Source organism: Salvelinus alpinus, chromosome 19 (genome assembly GCF_045679555.1).
Source record: "Salvelinus alpinus chromosome 19, SLU_Salpinus.1, whole genome shotgun sequence".
Taxonomy (NCBI): domain Eukaryota; kingdom Metazoa; phylum Chordata; class Actinopteri; order Salmoniformes; family Salmonidae; genus Salvelinus; species Salvelinus alpinus.
Window position 1 is genome coordinate 22,835,075 of NC_092104.1, and position 25,787 is coordinate 22,860,861.

The 25,787-nt window shown below is 40.9% G+C and overlaps 1 protein-coding gene across 3 annotated transcripts in view; it reads left to right on the forward strand.

Annotated features, from left to right (window-relative positions):
- The first annotated feature begins 1,933 nt into the window (after positions 1 to 1,933).
- The window catches only part of LOC139545147 (secreted frizzled-related protein 1-like), a 56,613-nt gene continuing 32,759 nt past the window's right edge, over positions 1,934 to 25,787 (forward strand). Inside the window, exons 1-2 of one of the 3 annotated variants that reach the window (XM_071352591.1) lie at positions 1,934 to 2,729; positions 13,313 to 13,393. In XM_071352591.1, coding sequence (XP_071208692.1) covers positions 2,204 to 2,729; positions 13,313 to 13,393 — 607 coding nt within the window. In that variant the 5' untranslated portion in view covers positions 1,934 to 2,203. The remainder of the gene's footprint in view (positions 2,730 to 13,312; positions 13,394 to 25,787) is intronic. The other 2 variants (XM_071352588.1, XM_071352589.1) reach the window with 2 other exon arrangements.

Below are 25,787 nucleotides of genomic sequence, written 5' to 3' on the forward strand. Positions count from 1 at the left end.
TTGAGATGGTTTGGGATGAGTTGGACCGCAGAGTGAAGGAAAAGCAGCCAGCAAGTGCTCAGCATATGTGGGAACTCCTTGAAGATTGTTGGAAAAGCATTCCAGGTGAAGCTAGTTGAGAGAATGCCAAGTGTGCAAAGCTGTCATCAAAGCAAAGGGTGGCTACGGTTACTACATGATTCTATATGTGTATTTCACAGTTTTGATGTCTTCACTATTATTCTACAATGTAGAAAATAGTAAAAATAAAGAAAAACCCATGCATGAGAAGGTGTGCCCACACATTTGACTGGTACTATATGTTTAGACTCAACATGGTATCATTAGAAATTGTCCAGACTCTGACATCCAATGTCACACAAGCTGACATATTGTTCTATAGTCATTTTTGCGTGTTTAGTCTTGGCTGTACTCTGAACTGGTTTTAGGTTGCTGCTACCTAGCTCCATGTATGTGGAACATCCCAGTCACAGACTGTTTTCAGCTGCTGGCTTCACAGTTAGGCACATTATTCCTGACAGACATGGTAGGAATCCCAAATGGCACCCTATTCCCTACATATTGCACTTCCTTTAACCAGAGATTTACAGGCCCTGGTCAAAAGTGGTATACTATTTATAGGGAATAGGGTGCCGTTTGCGATTGCAGCCAAGGAATTCAGTTTTCTCATTCATCTGAGTGAAGCCAGGTCTGGAGAGGAGAGAAGAAAATACATTTTAAAAACTCCCCTCACCTCCACCCCAGTCTTAAATACTTGGAGTTTGTCCTAGCAATCCCTACTGTGTGCAAACTGTAGTTAGGTGCCTGAACCTCATTAAGCTGTCTATATAGCAGCACTGCTAAACAGACATAGTGTCAGCATAACCCTTATTACATCCCAGTTTATTGGAAATGTACAATCTCTAAAATACTTTTGTTAACCTTCCTATCATATGCCCATGGCACTGGCAGTTCTATGATGATCCTGTAGATTGGAATTGCATTATAAATGAAAAAGTACATGTCACCTAAAGTAACCACATGTGGCTATAGTTGAAGACCATGGCCTCTGTGATGTCAAATCTAGTTGCACTTTTTTATTTTATTTTAAAGTTCACAGTATTTCTGCTAAAAGGAAAGATCAAGGCGATTACATTTTTAGGCTATAGGGACCACCTTTGTCTGCTTTGTTTTCTAATGTGGAGTGTTTAATTGGGTTTCGTCATTAACAAGACAATGGCATGGAAATTAATGCACATTTAAATTGGTAGATTTCCCATCTCTTGTCTTAGTCCTGTCTAACCTGGGAAAGCTGTTAAGACTTGGAGTGACATGCAGATGGAAACTTTTACTTTAACAAAATCGAATTACATCTAAGTAACCTAGACTGAAATAACAATGTATATTTAATTTAACAATATTATCTGTTCTTCACGTCAGGACAATATGACTGTCATTTACATTTAGAATGTGTGACGTTATGTATCTTTCAACACTATTGGTCTGAACTCATTTTGTTTTCAGATATATTTAACATAGTTAAAACTTTGACTTAAAACTTTTGAAAGTTTTTCGCCTAGTATTATATTTCTATATATTTCTTGAGCATACTGTATTTCTGCATATTGACGTTGGATCTAAATACTGTTTCTTGTCAAATATAATTCTCCAAATAACTGTACAAAATCATTAAACAAATGTAGGCTACTGTGCGTAATGGCTGTCAATTGATTGCGCTCGTCCGTTTGACCAACTATTACATATTTTTTTTGTTTGGTGTCAAGGCAAGGTCTTTGTTTTGACAAAGGAAGAGAAAGGCTAATGAAGGGGGTAGGGAAAGTTGAGCTGTGTTCTACGCAGTGGGTAATTGAGCACTTTGATTGACATGTGAGTGCCAAAAGGCGCAGACGCTTTCGGATTGGCCGAAGCACACTTCACAATTTCCTCTTGTTTCCAAGCTGCCATACCCCAGGCAGCTATCTTTACAGGCGGTTGTGTGAGTCAGTCGCAGCAGAAGGGAACAGAACAGCGGGGGTGCAACAAGAGGAGGCAGGAGTGGAGTTATACTGAAACCTGAAACTTTCTATTCAGAGAACATTTATCCACTGGACTCTTGGAGCTTTTCTCCATTTATTTTTTCTCTTGAAGCAGGTCTATTCTATACTGAAAGCTCCAGTGAGTTGCATTTTACTTTTATCCTGTAGACTCTCCTCTGTTGTGAACAATGAGATCCATTGAACCTTTGTGCCGTTGGAGAATCATCCCTCTGGCTTTGACCATGGCAGTGGTGTCTATGAGCAGAGCCTCTGAGTATGAATACCTGAGCTGGAAATCGGACTTGTACAATGGTGGCCGCAGCTATGGCAAGCCTCCTCAGTGTGTGGATATCCCAGAGGACCTGCGGCTGTGCCACAATGTGGGCTACAACCAGATGCTGCTGCCTAACCTACTGGAGCATGAGACTATGGCTGAGGTGAAGCAGCAGGCGGGCAGCTGGGTGCCCCTGGTGCATAAGAGCTGCCACCCGGGTACCCAGGTGTTCCTCTGCTCCCTGTTTGCCCCAGTGTGCCTGGAGCGCCCCATATACCCCTGCCGCTGGCTGTGTGAGGCTGTACGGGATGGCTGCACCCCTATCATGGAGTCCTTCGGCTTCCCCTGGCCTGAGATGCTCACCTGTGACAAGTTTCCCCAGGATGACGTGTGCATTGCCATGACTGCACCCAACGCCACTGAAGCTACCAAGCCCACAGGTAAGGTTATACCTACTTACCTACCTTCCTACCTACCTATCAGCAGGCATCATGCCTGTCATCATATCTATATACATAATTACATATAAAATCCCTATGTGACTTATAAGATCTCTCAGCCTGGTACCAGATCTGAAACTGAGCCATTGCTTGGCATAATGCTTAAATAACTGAGGTGTTGGCTAGGAGTTAGTAAGCTGTATTGTTCAATTGACAGTTTTTATTATGATTTATTTTCAATTTTATAAACATTTTTGAATCAATTTTGTGGATAAAACATGATAATATGTAATAATCCTTATCAAATATCTGGATTGGGCAACACAAACTAATGTGAACACCATATTATGCTATAGGGCAGGCTCAACATATTATGCTATAGGGCAGGCTATATAGAGCTGCAGTACTTGACTGAACACTCAGTCACTGCTTTGACATAGTGTGAGAATCAACACCCATGCAGTTCTACAGGCAGCAGAATGTTGTTTCAGGGGTTAAAATCTGTTTGTTGATCTCAAACCTCATGCAAATGATCATTCCCAACCTTTTGGGATCATTTTTCCCATGACTGCTTAGATTATTTCTCGATTAGATTATCTCAAAGAATATAAGAGTGAGATAGTAAAGCATTTATTTCGTTAGTTCATAGCAATATACGCTTCTCTGTCTTTACCAAGAGATAACCTCTCTTCCGAGCAAATGTTAAGTTGCTCGCTATTGACAAACAAGTTATATTGTAAAACTTCTTAAACAGATGGTAGCAATTTATTTCAAGGTGTTTGTTGAATACTGGGAGTCCAGCCAAATAACTAATACATCTATTAATGACCATTTTGTATTGACCTCTCAACTACTGACCTCTTCCTTTAGAACCCCCAAGAAAGTTGCATAGGGCAATTCCACGGTAACAGAGTGAGTGATGCTGAGACTCCAATTTTTCACTTTATAATGTATGTTAAACAAAAACCAATGATTGCAAAGTTAAACAAACCTATGGACGACTTTTAACAATTTCCACAGAACATTTTACAAAAACACATTTATGGCTAAACTCACCAAAGGTGAGTGTGTCATTTATTTTAGAATGCATTGTTTTGAATTGTAATGACCCAGCTGGGCAGGCAGGCGATTGGTGGTCTTTACCATACTGTACATGCTACAGTGCCTTGCAAAAGTATTCATCCCCCTCGGCGTTTTTCCTATTTTGTTGCATTACAAGAGTGGCCAGAAAAAAGCAATGGCTTAAAGAAAAAAGTAAGCAAACGCATTTGGTGTTCACCAAAAGGCATGTGGGAGACTCCCCAAACATATGGAATAAGGTACTCTGGTCAGATGAGACTAAAATGTAGCTTTTTGTCCAACAAGGAAAACGCTATGTCTGGCGCAAACCCAACACCATATCACCCCGAGAACACCATGCCCACAGTGAAGCATGGTGGTGGCAGCATCATGCTGTGGGGATGTTTTTCATCGGCAGGGACTGGGAAACTGGTGAGAATTGAAGGAATGATGGATGACGCTAAATACAGGGAAATTCTTGAGGGAAACGTGTTTCAGTCTTCCAGAGATTTGAGACTGGAACGGAGGTTCACCTTCCAGCAGGACAATGACCCTAAACATACTGCTAAAGCAACACTCAATTGGTTTTAAGGGGAAACATTTAAATGTCTTGGAATGGCCTAGTCAAAGCCCAGACCTCAATCCAATTGAGAATCTGTGGTATGACTTAAAGATTGCTGTACACCAGCGAAACCCATCCAACTTGAAGGAGCTGGAGCAGTTTTGCCTTGAAGAATGGGCAAAGATCCCAGTGGCTAGATGTGCCAAGCTTATAGAGACATATCCCAAGAGACTTGCAGCTGTAATTGCTGCAAAAGGTGGCTCTACAAAGTATTGACTTTAGGGGGGTGAATAGTTATGCACGCTCAAGTTTTCTAGTTTTTTGTCTTATTTCTTGTTTGTTTCACAACAAAACATATTTTGCATCTTCAAAGTGTTAGGCATGTTGTGTGAATCAAACGATACAACCCCCCCAAAATCTATTTTAATTCCAGGTTGTAAGGCAACAAAATAGGAAAAATGCCAAGGGTTACTTACTTTCGCAAGCCACTGTAAATTAGACCAATTCATTCACTTATGGAAACACAACATCGCTATAAACAAAGATGATTGGAGATATGGACTATCCATACAGTCACTGCTCTGCCTGTCCCGTCCTTTCCACCGCCTCGCTCTGTTTGCTCTGCCCACCCGCTTCTGGTGAAGAGCAGTGCAGATGCAAAGCTTAGTAACAGAATGACAGTTTGTGCTATTTGTGCTGTCATTCTGTTACCAAGAATTTGCACTGTTCTTCAAGTAAATGTGTTTTTGTCAAATATTCAGTAGAAATTATTAAAAGTAGTCCTTGTGCATATAGTTGTATTGTTTGTTTAACTTTGCAATCATTGGTTTTTGTTTGACATACATTTTAAAGTGAAGAATCTGAGTCTCAGATTCACGTTGTTCATGTGAAATTACCCTATACCTTAATTTGAAGAGCAGATACAGTGGTATTTCTAAGAGTGAATACCAGAGGGACAATGATGAGAGATAAAAATAAAAAATACAGGCCATGTCAATTTCGCTAATGTAATAAACGGTGTTTCAAGGTTACAGTGAACTCCAAAAGACCTCAGGCCCGTGCTGCCTTTCTGTCTAGGGCTCTGGTCAAAAGTAGTGCACTATAAAGGGAAATGAGTGCCATTTGGGATGCAGCTTCAGTTTCTGAGTTATGGTCAAAAGGACAATATTTACCTAACAGCTTGGTAGTAACAATGGTTTAGATATGTTTTGTAAACAAACAAAAATCACAATTACAACAGAAATAGATGCTGCAGAAGGCCTTTCACAATGAAAGGACACGTCTTGTCTAAAATTCTTGTTCCTGCCATGGGTTGTAGTATTTTATTGCCATACCCGTGTCCCTGGCAGGAATTAGTAGAATGTCTCTTGGAGCGAGTTGGAAATTCTGCTCTGCTCTTTAACTAGAGGTGTCCCAGAGAAGGGGAAGTACAACCACTTCATCCAGATTTGCTAATAAATTAAAAGGGACTTTCCATCATCAACCTCCTTACATTTTGATCTACATTGTATAACATATGCATGCTGCAAAACAGTGTTCAAACATTTCCTCCATTCTGAACATGAATGACTCGTCCGACAGCAGGATTACAGGATTGATATGGTGACTGGTGACTTAACAGTCCAGCACCCGATGAAGAGGTCTTTCTCACTCCATGGTGCTGCAGTTACACAGCACTTACTGTATATCTGAGGTAGTCCCTCTGTTACTGGGACGTGTTGGGTTGAGGGGGGGCTAACATGGTGGTGTTTGTGGAGCCAACATGGTGGTGTGTGTACTGTTTGGGCAGTAGCCCAGCAGCATGAGAAAAGTCTCCTGTTGGAGCTTTGGGACCACACAGAGATCCTAAATGTGTGCCACAAAGGCTCTCGTCAAAAGCAGTGCACTACATATGGAATAAGGTGCCATTTGGAACGCATGCCCTTACGTTGACGACTTTGTGCAAATCTAATTCCTTTTCCACATTTATTCAACGTCATCCTTGATTTTTTTGTCTTGAAATGATGTGGAAACAACATTGATTCAATCAGGTTTTGCCCAGTGGTTCATGTATTTTGAGAAAGTTATTTAAAGAGCCTCTCCACTGCTGCTGAACATGTATGAAGCAAGCAGTAATTGATTTAGAGTAGAAACAAGATGAAATAGAAAATAGTGACTCTGACTCTGTAAACAGTGCCTGTTTTCACAAGATCTTTCCACCTGGGTGTAACTTTCACAAGGTTTTGTCAAACACACGTCATGGACAAGTAGCAATCACAACAAAACAGGATAAGTGTGTGTTAATATATATTGATTTATATTTCACCATCTGTTCCATTTGTTTAGAGTTTAGATGTTAAACCTTGCAGCCTTCCAAATGTTGTTCGAGAAAGAACAGAAAAGTTATCAGAAAATTCATGAACATCACTTGACAAAGACACTACCAATAGTTGTTACACTATACAGTCACAATCGTTCATTGTTTTAAATCATAATGTCAAAATATTCTAAACATTTCATGTAACTTGGCTCCTGTAACTGAAAATAAATATCGAACCCTGAGTGGAACATCTGCACAGTCAGTGCATACTTTTTCTTGCCACTGTATGTGAAAAAGTATGTGAACCCTTTGGAAATACCTGGATTTCTGCATAAATTGGTCATAAAATTTGATCTGATCTTCACATAGGTCACAACAATAGACAAGCACAGTCTACTTAAACTAATAACACACAAACAATGATACGTTTTCATGTCTTTATTGAACACACCATGTAAACATTCACAATGCAGGGTCGAAAAAGTACGTGAACCATTGGATTTAATAACTGCTTGACCCTCCTTTGGCGGCAATAACCTCAACCAAACGTTTTCTGTAGTTGCGGATCAGGCCTTCACAATGGTCAGGAGGAATTTTGGACCATTCCTCCTTTACAAAACTGTTTCAGTTCAGCAATATTCTTAGAATGTCTGGTGTGAACTGCTCTCTTGAGGTCATGCCACAGCATCTCAATTGGGTTGAGGTCAGGACTCTGACTGGGCCACTCGAGAAGGAATATTTTCTTCTGTTGAATCCATTCTGTTGTTGATTTACTTCTGTGTTTTGGGTCGTTGTCCTGTTGCATCACCCAACTTCTGAGCTTCAATTGGCGGATAGATAGCCTAACATTCTCCTGAAAAATGTCTTGATAAACTTGGGAATTAATTTTTCCGCCGATGATAGCAAGCTGTCCAGGCCCTGAGGAAGCAAAGCAGCCCCAAACCATGATGCTGTCACGGCCGTCGAAAGAACTGGACCAAGGTGCAGCGTGGTGGGCGTACATATTCCTTTCATTTAGAATGACGCCGACAAAACAATAAACAATACCAAGACAACCGTGAAGCTTAAGGGCATATAGTGCCACAAACAAAGACAACTTCCCACACAGAAAGGAGGGAAAAGGGCTACCTAAGTATGGTTCTCAATCAGAGACAACGATAGACAGCTGTCCCTGATTGAGAACCATACCCGGCCAAAACAAAGAAATACAAAAACTTAGAAAATAGAACAGAATGCCCACCCAAATCGCACCCCGACCAAACCCAAAATAGAGACATAAAAGGCTCTCTAAAGTCAGGGTGTGACAGATTCTCCCTCCACCATACTTTACAGTTGGGATGAGGTTTTGATGGTGGTGTGCTGTGCCTTTTTTTCTCCACACATAGTGTTGTGTGTTTCTTCCAAACAACTCAACTGTAGTTTAATCTGTCCACAGAATATTTTGCCAGTAGCGCTGTGGAACATCCAGGTGCACTTTTGCAAACTTCAGATGTGCAGCAATGTTTTTGTTTCATGGGAGGGTCCCATGAACACCATTCTTGTTTAGTGTTTTACGTATCGTAGACTCGTCAACAGAGAAGTTCAGGATGTTCAAGAGATTTCTGTAAGTCTTTAGCTGACACTAGGATCTTAGCCTCATTGAGCATTCTGCGCTGTGCTCTTGCAGTCATCGTTGCAGGACAGCCACTCCTAGGGAGAATAGCAACAGTGCTGAGCTTTCTCCATTAATAGACAATTTATCTTACTGTGGACTGATGAACAACAAGGCTTTAAGAGATACTTTTGTAACCCTTTCCAGTTTTCTGCAGGTCAACAATGCTTAACCTTAGGTCTTCTGAGATTTATTTTGTTTGAGGCATGGTTCACATCAGGCAATGCTTCATGTGAATAGCAAACTCAAATTCTGTGAGTTTTTTTATAGGGAAAGGCAACTCTAACCAACATCTCCAATCTCGTCTCATTGATTGGACTCCAGGTTAGCTGGCTCCTGACTCCAATTAGCTGTTGGAGAAGTCATTGGCCTAGGGGTTCACATACTTTTTACAACCTACACTGTGAATGTTTAAATTATGTATTCAATATAGACAAGACAAATACAATCATTTGTGTGTTATTAGTTTAAGCACACTATGTTTGTCTATTACTGTGGCTGAGATTCAGATCAGATAAAATTTGATGACCAATTTATACAGAAATCCAGGTAATTCCAAAGGGTTCACATACTTTTTCTTCGGAATCTGTTCTGACAGTGAAGGCCTAATCTTCCTTAAAAGCCTCAAGTAACAGGGAATGTGTATGTACAGTTGAAGTCGGAAGTTTACATACACTCAATTTGTATTTGGTAGCATTGCTTAAAATTGTTTAACTTGGGTCAAACGTTTCGGGTAGCCTTCCACAAGCTGCCCACACACAATAAGGTAGGTGAATTTTGTCCCACCTCTCCTGACAGAGCTGTTGTAACTGAGTCAGGTTTGTAGGCCTCCTTGCTCGCAAACACTTTTTCAGTTCTGCCCACACATTTTCTATAGGATTGAGGTCAGGGCTTTGTGATGGCCACTCCAATACCTTGACTTTGTTGTCCTTAAGCGATTTTGCCACAACTTTGGAAGTATGCTTGGGGTCATTGTACATTTGGAAGACCCATTTGCGACCAAGCTTTAACTTCCTAACTGATGTCTTGAGATGTTGCTTCAAAATATCCACATAATTTTCTTCCCTCATGATGCCATCTATTTTGTGAAGTGCACCAGTCCCTCCTGCAGCAAAGCACCCCCACAACATGATGCTGCCACCGCAGTGCTTCACGGTTGGGATGGTGTTCTTCGGCTTGCAAGCTTCCCCCTTTTTCCTCCAAACATAACGATGGTCATTATGACCAAACAGTTCATCAGACCAGAGGACATTTCTCCAAAAAGTACGATCTTTGTCCCCGTGTGCAGTTGCAAACTGTAGTCTGTCTTTTTTATGGCGGTTTTGGAGCAGTGGCTTCTTCCTTGCTGAGCGGCCTTTCAGGTTATGTCGATATAGGACTCGTTTTACTGTGTATATATATATTTTTGTACCTGTTTCCTCCAGCATCTTCACAAAGTCCATTGCTGTTGTTCTGGGATTGATTTGCACTTTTCGCACCAAAGTACGTTCATCTCTAGGAGACAGAACGCGTCTCCTTCCTGAGCGGTATGACGGCTGCGTGGTCCCATGGTGTTTATACTTGCGTACTATTGTTTGTACAGATGAAAGTGGTACTTTCAGGCATTTGGAAATTGCTCCCAAAGATGAAAGAGACTTGTAGAGGTCTACAATTTTTTTTCTGAGGTCTTGGCTGATTTCTTTTGATTTTCCCATGATGTCAAGCAAAGAGGCACTGAGTTTGAAGGTAGGCCTTGAAATACATCTACAGGTACATCTCCAATAGGCTAATTTACATAATTTGAGTCAATCAGAAGCTTCTAAAGCCATGACATAATTTTCTGGAATTTTCCAAGCTGTTTAATGGCACAGTCAACTTAGTGAATGTTAACTTCTGATCCCCTGGAATTGTGATATAGTGAATTATAAGTGAAATAATCTGCCTGTAAACAAAAAAAATTGAAAATAATTACCTGTGTCACGCACAAAGTAGATGTCCTAACCGACTTGTCAAATCTTTAGTTTGTTAACAAGAAATTTGTGTAGTGGTTCAAAAATCAATTTTAATGACTCCAACCTAAGTGTATGTAAACTTCCGACTTCAACTGTATGTGTATCTGCGTGGCTGTGTGCGCGTTAGGGCTGTGACAGTCATAGAATTTTGGATGATGATAATTGGCCACTCAAATGACCACATTTTCTCCTCTCCTCCATGTGCTGCCATAGAAATATAAAGGGGTGGCCCGATTTCAAGTCAATGGTGGCATAATGGGTGGACTGGCGGCCATTGCGAGTGTACCCGTAGGAGCAAAGCAGGAAGTAAAAGCAGGAAGTGTACCCATGAATACAGTATGTGCTGTGATTTGTTGATTCAACTCAACTGACATTACAAAAAATACATTCTATTGCATGAGCCACATGTAACGGGTGCTCTCCTCCTCTTCGTCTGAAGAGGAGAAGCGAGAAGGGTCGGACCAATACGCAGCGTTGTAATCCATAATGATTTATTAACAGAACGATGAAACACGAAAACACTTGAAAAGATTACAAAATAACAAACCGACGTAGACTGACCTAAAACATGTGAACTTACATAAACACGAAGAACGCACGAACAGGTACAGACTACAAACAAACCGAAACAGTCCCGTGTGGCGCTACAAACACAGACACAGGAGACAACCACCCACAACAAACGATGTGAAACAACCTACCTTAATATGGTTCTCAATCAGAGGAAACGTAAAACACCTGCCTCTAATTGAGAACCATATCCAGCAACCCATTAACCAACATAGAAACACATACAAAAACAACAGAAAACAGGTCAGGAACGTGACACCACATCAGTTAGCATAATTTGAATGAACATTCTAAATTATCATGTAAATTATTGCATACCACAGTACCAGTCTTCAGTCAGCTGTTTTTCCAAAAAAAGAAAGACTGTTGATGATGGTGATTTTATTTTCATGACGGCGGTCTTCATCCATAACCGTAAGTTACACGGTTATATAGTAACTGTGCCGGCCCTAGTGTGCGTGCGTGTGTGCATTCAGATAAACTTACATCAAAGACAGCAGGCCTGCAGGTCAGATTGATTGTGTCAAGTTAGCCCAGAGACTCAAAGAGATCAAAACCAATCACCACATTACAGTGGAATGATGCTTGACTGCTATTATCCACTATCTTCAGGTAAATCTAGCACATGACAAGAAACTGTTTACTGGAGGCCATAGTTATAGCCTGCCATAAAGGCCTAGGACATTCCAAACTGAGGTCAGGTCAGTCAGACCATTGACCGTCTGATCAATAAGGGTTTTTCTGTCAAACAAGAACAAACTTCACCCGAGTTCGAATGGATACACACCAGAGCAACTGACGACTGAGTGTACTCGGCATCTCTGACGAAAATGTCTGCCTGTCATCTTTACATACACTACCTTTCAAAAGTTTAGGGTCACTTAGAAATGTCCTTGTATTTGAAAGAAAAGCTATTTTTTTTGTCCATTTAAAATAACATCAAATTGGTCAGAAATACAGTGTAGATATTGTTAATTTTTTTAATTACTATGGTAGCTGATTTTTAATGGAGTATCTACATTGGCGTACAGAGGTCCATTATAAGAAACCATCACTCCGGTGTTCTAATGGCACGTTGTGTTAGCTAATCCAAGTTTATTATTTTAAAAGGCTAATTGATCATTAAAAAACCCTTTTGCAATTATTGTTAGCACAGCTGAAAACCGTTGTCCTGATTAAAGAAGCAATAAAACTGGCCTTCTTTAGACTAGTTGAGTATCTGGAGCATCAGTATTTGTGGTTTCGATTACAGGCTTAAAATGATAACAAATAACTTTCTTCTGAAACTCGTCAGTCTATTCTTGTTCTGAGAAATGAAGGCTATTCCATGCGAGAAATTGCCAAGAAACTGAAGATCTCGTACAACGCTGTGTACTACTCCCTTCACAGAACAGCACAAACTGGCTCTAACCAGAATAGAAAGAGGAGTGGGAGGCCCCGGTGCACCACTGAGCAAGAGGACAAGTACATGAGTGTCTAGTTTGAGAAACAGACGCCTCACAAGTCCTCAACTGGCAGCTTCTTTAAATAGTACCCGCAAAACACCAGTCTCAACATCAACAGTGAAGAGGCGATTCCGGAATGCTGATCTTCTAGGCAGAGTAGCAAAGAAAAATCCATATCTCAGACTGACCAATAAAAAGAAAATATTAAGATGTGCAAAATAACACACACTGGACAGAGGAACTCTGCTTAGAAGGCAGCATCCCGGATTCGCCTCTTCACTGTTGACGTTGTCTAAAGTTTGTCAACTAGTCTAAAGAAGGCCAGTTTTATTTCTCCTTTAATGAGGACAACAGTTTTCAGCTGTGCTAACATGTTTACAAAAGGGTTTTCTAATGATCAATTAGACTTTTAAAATGATAAACTTGGATTAGCTAACACAACATGCCATTGGAACACAGGAGTGATGGTTGCTGATAATGGGCCTCTGTACGCCTATGCAGATATTCCATAAAAAATCAGCCGTTTCCAGCTGCAGTAGTCATTTATAACATTAACAATGTCTACACTGTATTTCTGATCAATTTGATGTTATGTTAATGGACAAAAAAAATTGGTTTTCTTTTAAAACAAGGACATTTCTAAGTGACCCCAAACTTTTGAACTGTACTGTAGGTGTTTACATAAGATTTTGTCTGCAAGACTGATGTGAAGCACAGGCAGGGAGATAGGTGGTAAAGCAGTGTTACTACCATGGGAAATGAGCTGATGTTGAAGTAAATAGAGGTGTGAACAATGCAAGGGTCTGTTAGGGATTCAGTTGTATTGCCTGACAGCTGTTTGGATTGGTAGGTATTCTAGAATCCTGTTTGGAGGATACTGGATTTCCTGCTTATCCTTTCAGTCTTGTTAAATTTTTGTCAGAGCTATGTTAACTGGTAGATTACTGTGTCAGTGCTACATGTCTTACCCTCTAAATAGACTGTCTCTCCTCCCTCCCTTTCACAGGTTATTCCCCCATATGTCCCCCATGTGACAATGAAATGAAAACAGACATCATTCTAGAGCACATGTGTGCCAGCGAGTTTGGTAAGCTTCTCCTAACCCTAACACTACCATTTACATACCGATGATACACATGCACACACAGGTTTTGTCATGACATGTTTTCCTATGGGCAACCATACCTGTGGATCATGTTTGCCAACACCACAGGATAGTAGCCTATACACCTGGAACCACATACAGTAGGCTACAGCAGTATGTTTATCCTTACAGCTCTGGAATATATGCCCCAGACAGATCTAATGATACCTTCCTCCCACCCACCTTATGTCAACAAAGTACATAGTAAAATATTTACATATCAAGCTTAGAGAAGTTAAAGTGACACTCTTGTCACTAGGTTTGCTTACTTACATGCATTCCCGACTCTTGCCATTCTGGTTACAGTAATGAGCTTGGAGCTTTATCCCAGCTATAGATGATGGCCCATAGCACCGCACAGTCATCTCTTTGTATGATCTTAAAAGTGAGGTCTTTAGTGGGGTTAACCAGTCTATTGGAAATAGAAGGGTTCTGAAAGAAAAGCCAGTTAATGTAGATTAACTGTAAGAAAAACAGAAAAGGGGATCAGTTCGGCATTAAGTATCATAGAGGCTCATGGATTTAGTTCCAGCTGACTGTACAAGGTGAAGAAAGAAAACAAAACCACCACCTTCTACTACTCTATAGCATAAAAATGCTTTACTAGCCTAGCGATGAACGAGCATAAACATGCTTTACTAGCCTAGCGATGAACGAGCATTAACATGCTTTACTAGCATAGTGATAAATGAGCATAAACTTGCTTTACTAGCATAGTGATGAATGAGCATAAACATGTTTTACTAGCCTAGCGATGAACGAGCATAAACATGCTTTACTAGCATAGTGATGAATGAGCATAAACATGCTTCACATGCTTCACTAGCATAGTGATGAATGAGCTTAAACATGCTTTACTAGCATAGTCATGAATGAGCATAAACATGCTTTACTAGCATAGTGATGAATGAGCATAAACATGCTTTACTAGCATAGTGATGAATGAGCATAAACATGCTTTACTAGCATAGTGATGAATGAGCATAAACATGCTTTACTAGCATAGTGATGAATGATCATAAACATGCTTTACGTTTCAAAGGTCCAAGCATATTTTCATCAAAGAATAGTTTAATTTTCAAGAAGATTTGCTCAATTTCATGCAATTTCAACAAACTTTCATTATCGGAGAAATTATGTGGCTTTGACCAACATTTCACAGAGCCTACTCTCAGACAGTGCTCAGGGTAGTTGTTCTGTCTGAGTATTTTATTTATTTCACCTTTATTTAACCAGGTAGGCCAGTTGAGAACAAAGTTCTCATTTACAACTGCAACCTGGCCAAGATAAAGCAAAGCAGAGCGACACAAACAACAACACAGTGTTACACATGGAATAAACAAACGTACAGTCAATAACACAATAGAAAAGTCTATATACAGTGTGTGCAAAATGAGGTAAGATTAGGGTGGTAAGGCAATAAATAGGCTATAGTGGCGAAATAATTACAATTTAGCAATTAAACACCGGAGTGACAGATGTGCAGAAGATGAATGTGCAAGTAGAGATACTGGGGTGCAAAGGAGCAAAAAAATAAATAACAATATGGGGATAAGGTAGTTGGGCTATGTACAGGTGCAATGATCCTGTAAGCTGCTCTGACAGCTGATGCTTAAAGTTAGTGAGGGAGATATGAGTCTCCAGCTTCAGTGATTTTTGCATTTCGTTCCAGTCATTGGCAGCAGAGAACTGGAAGGAAAGGCGGCTAAAGGAGGAATTGGCTTTGGGGGTGACCAGTGAAATATACCTGCTTGAGCACGTGCTACGGGTGGGTGCTGCTATGGTGACCAGTGAGCTGAGATAAGGTGGGCTTTACCTAGGAAATACTTATAGATGACCTGGAGCCAGTGGGTTTGGTGACGAGTATGAAGCAAGGGCCAGCCAACGAGAGCATACAAGTCGCAGTGGTGGGTAGTATATTGGGCTTTGGTGACGAAACGGATGGCACTGTGATAGACTGCATCCAATTTGCTGAGTGGAGTGTTGGAGGCTATTTTGTAAATGACATTGCCGAAGTCAAGGATTGGTAGGATAGTCAGTTTTACGAGGGTATGTTTGGCAGCATGAGTGAAGGATGCTTTGTTGCGAAATAGGAAGCCGATTCTAGATTTAAGTGAAATTGAAAAGATTGACAATTTGTATACTTCTGGGATCATTCCTTCAGATGTAACAGATTGACGCGCCAACTGACCATCAAGTAAACTGATGTGAAAGATTTCTTGAGAAAGTACAGTTAAACTTGTTTTCTTGCTCATACAACTGATGCTTAATTCTCATAGCTTTACATATGTATTACCACGGTTATGACTTGCCTAGTTAAATAAAGGTTAAATAAAAACATTTAAAGGCTAATATTCTGTAACTATTGAATTGGGGCCCTAAAGTCTTTATTTGGCAGATATTTAAAGCTGTAAATCGGTATGTTTGTTTTGCTGTCTGGCATTCTGGAGGTGTCAGTAGGGTTGTGCTTTAAAGCTTAATTCCTATTGGTCCATATCACAGACCGTCTGATGTCACATGGGACTGATGTCACATGTCTTTATGCCATTCTATCCACAGGGTGTCAATGCAGAGTAGCAACAGCTGTTGGAATGTTTTGTTTTTGAATGCAATTAAAATGCATTGATAATTTCTCGCATGCAGGGACACTGTAAATTCAACCCACCTTGAGACATTGATTGTGTGCAGTGAGAATGTGCACAAGTTTACAGAATGCTGTGCCTTATTTTGTATTGCTTGTAGCTGGCCTCTCACATTTTTAGTGGTTTCCAAATCAATTCCAAACAGCAGACGTTGGGAAGACAGACTTTGTGCATTAAAAACAAGTTTTCTTTCAGAGTGGTTCTCAGGAACAGCTAATACAAAGTTAGGTCTTTTAAATGAAGTGGCCCATTGTTACACTGTAATGATGGGCCTCCCTTTTCTGTCCTCAGAAACCGTCCCTGGTTTGCCAAGAGAGAGTGGCACATTATTGGTCTGTTTCATCTATGATTAAGATAGATGTTGTTTTGATTTCTTGTCATAATCTCTTTAACGCTTGATGCCTGAGCTTATCCAGGCAGACTGAGCATGGCCGCTGACAATGGCGGTTAAATGAGACTGTTATTGCAGCCATGAGACCTAATCACAGCAGGAGTGGCCCACAAAGGGAGAGTCCCAACTCCCATGAGAAAAAACAGGGCTTATGTCCCAAATGGCTCACTATTCCCTATAAAGTGCACTACTTTTGACCAGGGCACAAAAGGCTCTGTTAAAAAGTAGTGCACTATGTAGGTAATAGGGTGCCATTTGGGACACTGTCAGGAGCTGATGAGCTGATCTTCTTACAGTGTGGCAATGCCATGGGCTATATGGTGGTTAGTTTCCTTTGCTTTGCTCTACCGGTTGGGCAACATGTAAACAAGCAATGTTTATGCTCCCTAGAGATGTTCTAATTGACTAAAGAAAAGAGAAAGCAGGCTTCTAAGATGGCTGCCACAGGTTAATCAATAATGTAAGCAGTAACCTAGGGTTTAGCTTGATTAAACTTGTGGAGGGACAAACATTAGGTCATGTTTTTTTTTAAGCATTAACATTGTGCAGATTTAGATGATTTTCATTATAATTTGTCTGACGTGATGTTCCTCCGAACTGGCTTGTGCCCTTCTTACTTTGCCCTAAAACTGATGCAAGGATGGGCTTGACTCGAAAACAACTATTATATGGTGTGAAAGATCTGTCATTCATTTTTGTCAGAAGAGGGAGATATGAGTAAAATGTGGAAGCAATTATGACATAATTTTATCTGTTTTGACGTCAACAAAGCATCTGGTCATGTCAGTCGTAACTTGTGAGCTAATCTATTACTACGCTTTCATCAAGCCACTTTTGGTCAGACCAAAATGGATCAGAGGGAGGGATAGTTTATAATAGACACAGATTGATCATTTAAGTGCACTACTCTAGACTTTCACTATGAAATATCCTGCCTGCCTGGCAAGCAAGGGATGCTGAATGTATCACTTTTTATCACTACTTTTCACATAAAGGGTACTTGTATATACACATATATTTACATGTACTGTAGAGACAACAGCGTAACCTTAGGCCTGGTATAGGTACATTTTGACTAACTTCAGACTGTGTAGTTGATATGTTAACTCAGTCAAGGCAGCAAGCTGGAGGAATCTGAGACTTACATCGAGGTCAGTTTTATTAATCTGCATGGACTAATCATGTCAAAAAAATGCCTCCGCTGGCACAGAATGAGCATTTTTGCTCACTGAAGCACTCAGTTCCTGGAAACATCTCATTGCAAAAGGTCTGTTCTCATTTAACATGAAAGTTATGTGTGAACGAGAGGCTTATTAATATTGTGTGCCATTGTTTGAAGTCATGAATAATTGCCTCCTTCCAATCTCACAATCAGTTTTGACATTCTCAGGAGAGTTTATCTTGATGAAGTTGGAGTATTTTGAGATGAGGCAAGAGTTGTTTTATGCTTTGTGGTTGGATACAAGACAATCTGGCAGAGGAAGAATACTTGTGTTTAAAAAAGTCATGGAGGAATAGATTAAAAAATATATATATACAGTGGGGAGAACAAGTATTTGATACACTGCCGATTTTGCAGGTTTTCCTACTTACAAAGCATGTAGAGGTCTGTCATTTTTATCATAGGTACACTTCAACTGTGAGAGACGGAATCTAAAACAAAAATCCAGAAAATCACATTGTATGATTTTTAAGTAATTAATTTGCATTTTATTGCATGACATAAGTATTTGATCACCTACCAACCAGTAAGAATTCCGGCTCTCACAGACCTGTTAGTTTTTCTTTAAGAAGCCCTCCTGTTCTCCACTCATTACCTGTATTAACTGCACCTGTTTGAACTCGTTACCTGTATAAAAGACACCTGTCCACACACTCAATCAAACAGACTCCAACCTCTCCACAATGGCCAAGACCAGAGAGCTGTGTAAGGACATCAGGGATAAATTGTAGACCTGTACAAGGCTGGGATGGGCTACAGGACAATAGGCAAGCAGCTTGGTGAGAAGGCAACAACTGTTGGCACAATTATTAGAAAATGGAAGAAGTTCAAGATGACGGTCAATCACCCTCGGTCTGGGGCTCCATGCAAGATCTCACCTCGTGGGGCATCAATGATCATGAGGAATGTGAGGGATCATCCCAGAACTACACGGCAGGACCTGGTCAATGACCTGAAGAGAGCTGGGACCACAGTCTCAAAGAAAACCATTAGTAACACACTACGCCGTCATGGATTAAAATCCTGCAGCGCACGCAAGGTCCCCCTGCTCAAGCCAGCGCATGTCCAGGCCCGTCTGAAGTTTGCCAATGACCATCTGGATGATCCAGAGGAGGAATGGGAGAAGGTCATGTGGTCTGATGAGACAAAAATAGAGCTTTTTGGTCTAAACTCCACTCGCCGTGTTTGGAGGAAGAAGAAGGATGAGTACAACCCCATGAACACCATCCCAACCGTGAAGCATGGAGGTGGAAACATCATTCTTTGGGGATGCTTTTCTGCAAAGGGGACAGGACGACTGCACCGTATTGAGGGGAGGATGGATGGGGCCATGTATCGCGAGATCTTGACCAACAACCTCCTTCCCTCAGTAAGAGCATTGAAGATGGGTCGTGGCTGGGTCTTCCAGCATGACAACGACCCGAAACACACAGCCAGGGCAACTAAGGAGTGGCTCCGTAAGAAGCATCTCAAGGTCCTGGAGTGGCCTTGCCAGTCTCCAGACCTGAACCCAATAGAAAATCTTTGGAGGGAGCCGAAAGTCCGTATTGCCCAGCGACAGCCCCGAAACCTGAAGGATCTGGAGAAGGTCTGTATGGAGGAGTGGGCCAAAATCCCTGCTGCAGTGTGTGCAAACCTGGTCAAGAACTACAGGAAACGTATGATCTCTGTAATTGCAAACTAAGGTTTCTGTACCAAATATTAAGTTCTGCTTTTCTGATGTATCAAATACTTATGTCATGCAATAAAATGCAAATAAATTACTTAAAAATCATACAATGTGATTTTCTGGATTTTTGTTTTAGATTCCTTCTCTCACAGTTGAAGTGTACCTATGATAAAAATTACAGACCTCTACATGCTTTGTAAGTAGGAAAACCTGCAAAATCGTCAGTGTATCAAATACTTGTTCTCCCCACTGTATATATATAAGTAGAAGGGGATGTTTCTTGAAGGTCTGTGTGACCATGCTGTATGTACTATAATATATGCCATTTAGCAGTGACCTGAGTAGTAACCGCAGTTTGTCTGAGTAACTGAACTTCATTTTCAACTCCAACTGAAGAGTGAAGATGCAAAGACAAACAACAAAATCAACAGTTCAGTTAACCAAATGTTATGTGTTGGTGACCATGATCAATGAGGAATGAGGAAATGAGGAAATAACAATATAGCTAGTTAAACCCCTCCCAGTCCCTGGTCCCTCAGAGATCATGATTCATTTGTTTATTTTTATTGTATGTATGTGTGTATATATATTTTCCTTTATTATTTTCCCCTAACCCTACCACCCCTTCCCCAATTAGAGTAAACTAATGGACGACAACAACACTTAGGCTTCTACTTCCAGCTTATACTTACTATATACATTTTATAGACACAGTATATTTTACAATAGTTATATTTTGTTTGTTTTTAGTCCCATCCTTCAGCTACCTTCAACCCCTCCGATCTATCTCTGAAGACCATCCAGTTTTGATTTCTATTTGACATATATTTTTCAACTGTGCTGTTTCACAAAAGTTATGAACCTACAGTGCATTCGGGAAAGCATTCAGACCCCTTGATTTTTTCCACATTTTGCTAGGTTACAGCCTTATTCTGAAATGGATTAAAGTGTTTTTTCCCCTCATCAATGTACACACAATACCCCATAATAACAAAGCAAAAAGTTTTTTTATACATTTCTGCATATGTATAAAAAACTGAAAGCACATTTTACATAAGTACTCAGACCCTTTACTTAGTACTTTATTAAAGCACCTTTGCAGTGATTACAACCTTGAGTCTTCGTGGGAATGACGCTACAAGCTTGCCACACCTGTATTTGGGGAGTTTCTCCCATTCTTCTCTGCAGATCCTCTCAAGCGCTGTCAGGTTGGATGGGGAGCGTCGCTGCACAGCTATTTTCAGGTCTCTCCAGAGATATTTATTCGGGTTTAAGTCCGGGCTCTGGCTGGGCCACTCAAGGACATTCAGAGACTTGTCCCGAAGCCACTCTTGCATTGTCTTGGCTGTGTGCTAAGGGTTGTTGTCCTGTTGGAAGGTGAACCTTTGCCCCAGTCTGAGGTCCTGAGCGCTCTGGAGCAGGTTTTCATCAAGGATCTCTCTGTACTTTGCTCCGTTCATCTTTCCCTTGATCGTGACTAGTCTCCCAGTCCCTGCCACCGAAAAACATCCCCACGACATGATGCTGCCACCACCATGCTTCACCGTAGGGATGGTGCCAGGTTTCCTCCAGACGTGATGCTTGGCATTCAGGCCATAGAGTTCAATCTTGGTTTCATCAGACCATAGAATCATGCTTCTCATGGTCTGAGAGTCCTTTAGGTGCCTTTTGGCAAACTCCAAGCAGGCTGTCGTGCCTTTTACTGAGGAGTGGCTTCCGTCTGGCCACTCTACCGTAAAGGCCTGATTGGTGGAGTGCTGCAGAGAGGGTTGTCCTTCTGGAAGGTTCTCCCATCTCCACAGAGGAACTCTGGAGTTCTGTCAGAGTGACCCTCGGGTCTTTGTCACCTCCATGACCAAGGCCCTTCTCCCTTGAATGCTCAGTTTGGCCGAGCTGCCAACTCTAGAAAGAGTCTCGGTGGTTCCAAACTTTTTCCATTTAAGAATGATGGAGGCCACTGTGTTCTTGGGGATCTTCAATGCTGCAGACATTTTTTTGGTACCCTTCCCCATATCAGTTTCTCGACACAATCCTGCCTCGGCGCTCTAGCGACAATTCCTTCGACCTCATGGCTTGGTTTTTGCTCTGACATGCACTGTCAACTGTAGCACCTTATATAGACAGGAGTGTGCCTTTCTAAATGATGTCCAATCAATTGAATTTACCACAGGTGGACTCCAATCAAGTTGTAAAAACAACTCCGTTCATGATCAATGGAGACAGGATACACCTGAGCTCAATTTAGAGTCTCATAGCAAAGGGTCTGAATACTCATCTAAATAAGGTATTTCAGTTTTAAAAAATATATATATTTGCAAACATTTATAAAAACCTATTTTTCACTGCCATTATGGGGTATTGTGTGTAGATTGATTAAAAACTTTTTTTCATCAATTTTAGAATAAGGCTGTAACATAAGAAAATGCACTGGATATACATTTTACGGACACAGTATATTTTACATGAGTTATCTTGTCATTTTTAGTCCCACCATTCAGCTCCACATAACCCCTCCCATCTATCTCTGAACACCAACCAGTTTTGATTTAATGAATCTGTTTCTTAACAGAGCAATTGGTGCTTTCTGACCTGCTGATGGTTTTATGGTACATCCAACTCAACACTTTTTCGCCACTGTGATTTATCTCCATACTTAAGCTGTTATTACTGCAGCTCTTTGTTACAGTGTCAGAACACTTCAATTCAAACCCACCCTGCTCTACTTCAGACAGATTACTTTCTCTCTGGTGGTATAGGCAATTGCACCATCCATCCCTCCCCATTCTAATGTGTTAAATAAAAGTGCAGCAGCCCTGGCCCTGCTATAAACTGATTACATAGGTTGCTTCCCAAATGGCACCCTGTTCCCTATATAGTGCACTACTTTTGACCAGGGAACATAGTGCACTACTTTTTACCAGGCTTCTATGTAGGGAATAGGTTGCCATTTGGGACGCAGACATTGGGTCATGGGGGCAGACAGGTTCCATGGTTGTGAATGGGCCAGAGCGATGTTATTCCATGGTTGTTTTCCTGCTGGGTTTATGACACCATCTGAGCTGGCTGAAAGCCTGTCTTGCTTTTTAAACCAGGAGAGGAAAACATGTTGAGATTCGGAGACAAAGGTTGCTGCCTAGATGTCCACAAAATGTACAGCATTGCCGATTGATGGAGAGAGTTTGAGTGCTCTGAATTTGTCCAAACCTGAGACCTCTGACAGATGGAGATGTTGAATATATAATGACAGTTGAAGCTTGCTGTTTTTGCATTATTTCCTATTTTCCCTCTGGTAACGTTGAAAGGAAAATTGTGAAATTATTATAACTCTAGTGTCAGATGATAGTTTTCCAAAACACATGCCCAGAATGTGTTAGATTAACTTTGTTCTGAAGTGTCTGTGCTATATCTGAGAGATTTAAGATCAATAAGTTATTTTTCCCCCCACATATATTTAACCCCTTATGTCTGGCACTAAACGTCTCGATATACAGTGTACTTCTATACATTTTTTCAACTGGTACTGGGGGACCTTCAAACGTGTCTTGTGAGGCCCGTGGGAAACACAACCGACATGTACATGTTCGTGAGTCTCACCTTTCATATTAGTGTGTAGCCCGAACTGTTTGAACGCTACAGACAGAAGTTGTCAAATTGGCTGTACTGACTTCAGATGAGTCCCAAGACGCTTGTAGGGGTCGTAGAGCAAAACGGAGAACACCATCATGTTCGTGAGAGTCATCTTTCCATAATAGTTTGTAGGCCTAACCGTTCAGATGCTACAGACAATTTTGTGAGAACACCGATTTTCGGGATGTATCATGGTCTGACAAGCACCACTCTATCTCTGTCACCTTTCACCGTATCCTCCCCTTCCTCTACACTGATTGAAGTGGATTTATCAAGTGACATCAATAAGGGATCATAGTCTGACCAGGTGAATCTAGGTGAAGACTATGTCATGGAAAGAGCAGGTGTTCTTAGTGTTTTGTACACTTTAGAAAAACTAAAAACTGCTATGAGCCCGTACAAACACATTGAATAACATTCACTACATGGAACAACAGATAGTCCTCCCCCAGATGCGGAAGTGCGACATCGGTGGATGCGGTGGATTGAGACACATCCAATGCAAGAAAACATATCTCTAGCTTAAACTGACAGATTTTTATGAGGCCTCGGAAATTGACTCTTAAAGTTTAGCTAGCAATTATAAAGCTAGTTCTTTTATAGAAACCAACTGCAGTCCACTTAGCTAGCTAAGGTGAACTTAACGCCGACTGATGGTGGAAATTAACGTTGGCTAGCATTCCCTCAGCAGTTTCAATCTAGTGAACTAGTTAAGTGCATTTTCTCAACTTCATCTATCAGATGGATAGTTGGCAAATATATTTGTCTTCCCTCACATCTAAAGCTGCCTGATACAGCTGGCCAGTTGATGGTGAAGTAGGATGAATGATAGAGGTAGCTAGCTGAAATGGCAATGGCTAGCCAGGAGTTTGTCTGAAATGTGGACTTACCAGTGAACAACAGTGTGAACCTCGTCCACTGCCAGGCCTATCAACCGCTTGCTGAACCCGGTTGTTAAATAACTTTCCTCCATACATCACTTAATATATTAAACTTTTGCCATAGCCGGTTGGCAAGCATTCTAAAACATACCCTTTGTCAGTCGAAATGTTTAAGCACAACTGTTACAGTGGATAAGATTGGAAATAGCTGTGTTGAAAACATCCTCACTCACTTCTTCCATGTTTACTGCTTCGCACGTGTCCACACGGATCAAAAACACGGGTGAAAATAGCAGAAGGGACGGATTTGGCCGAGAGTTTCCTTTTGCGAGGGAGGAGACTTCGCTTCCTTCCTTCACACAACAGAAATCACAATTGTGAGTGTCATTCCCCCCAGAAGTTAAATGCAAAGTGACAACTTTTGCAATAATTTTACTTCTGGGCAACCGAGATTACCACTACTATAACGTTTTTCAAAACCATAAATAATTGAAAACTGCTTTGATTTAAATAGTAAAGTAAACATTTTTAAACTTTTACTACTACCACAAAAAAAGTCCCATCAATTGTATTTAATTTACAATTATAATTTAGTCATTATTATTATTCTTGAGCATGCTACTCCTCTTACACTGTTTAAGATAGAAACACTGTTCAAACTTTCAAACGTGCAGACTGGTCTCACTTGAGTTGTTTGTATACAACTTCTGATATATTTTATGCTTTTTAAAGCTAAGACACACTGGAAGGATTGTCAAACGTTTGCCTGACAGTGCTTAGCACCTCTGAACAGAGTGTCAGCAGTTAATCTCTTTTGTGTTCACTCAGCCACTCAGGGTTGTTAAAACACTCCAAACCAGATGGTGGCAGTAGCGTTGTTTGGCAAGTGTTAATTATGGTCTAGATTCAAAGCTACATATTCATTCACTAGCATAACATAGCTAGCTTGCAAAGGTCACTGCACTAACTCGGTAACTAACACAGGCAGATGTTTCATGGAAGCTAGCTAATACGTTGTAATTTAGTTATAATGTCAATACTAGCTACAGTGGTTAGCTAGCTTGGAGGAAGTATTTAGTGTTGTGTGCATTGTGTCTGTGCACTTGGCTAGAAAATGCAATTTTTTTAATACATTTTTTTGTTTGCTTTTCCACGTACAATCGGTAGGTTCTTCACTACCGAGTCGGCACGGAGCAGGTACCGCTTTTTTTCTTGCAAGAGAAGGAACGGCCTCCCACTGTGATAGGTATCTATCGGCAGTCTATTGGCAGTGAGATGCTCGGTGTGTTTCATGCTTTAGCTATTCAAGTCTTTATAGAGAACCATGTTGCATTTTAAGTAGGGGCCTATTTAGTTCAGATATAGTAGCCTATATTTCTTGTACCAGTCTTTACCCCTACCTGTTAGCTACACTGATAATGCAATTTATTTTAGTTACATGTAAGCCTATGAATATATTTTTTTTTAATCAGATATTCAAAGACAGATCAGTCAGAACTAAAATCTCAAGCAGCAGTCATTTTACCAAGTGCAGGTACACATTTCTGTATTAATAGATCACAAGGTGGTCACTAATCTGGTCATCACAGCAACCTACCAAATGTTTTCCTTAAATTACCGTGTATCACGTTCACCTTCACTCGTGTAGTAGTCTACTTTACTACCATGCAGTAGCCTACATTACATTTGCGTGGGGAGATGAAGAGGTTGGCCTATAGCCATAATGGCTGTGTCTGCATCTCAAAATTCATTTTATGCTCGCTTCGAGGCAAGCAACACTGCATGCATGAGAGCCGTTCTGGACGGCTGTGTGATCACGCTATCGGTAGCCGATGTGAGCAAGACTTTTAAACAGGTCAACGTTCACAAAGCCGCAGGGCCAGACGAATTACCAGGACGTGTACT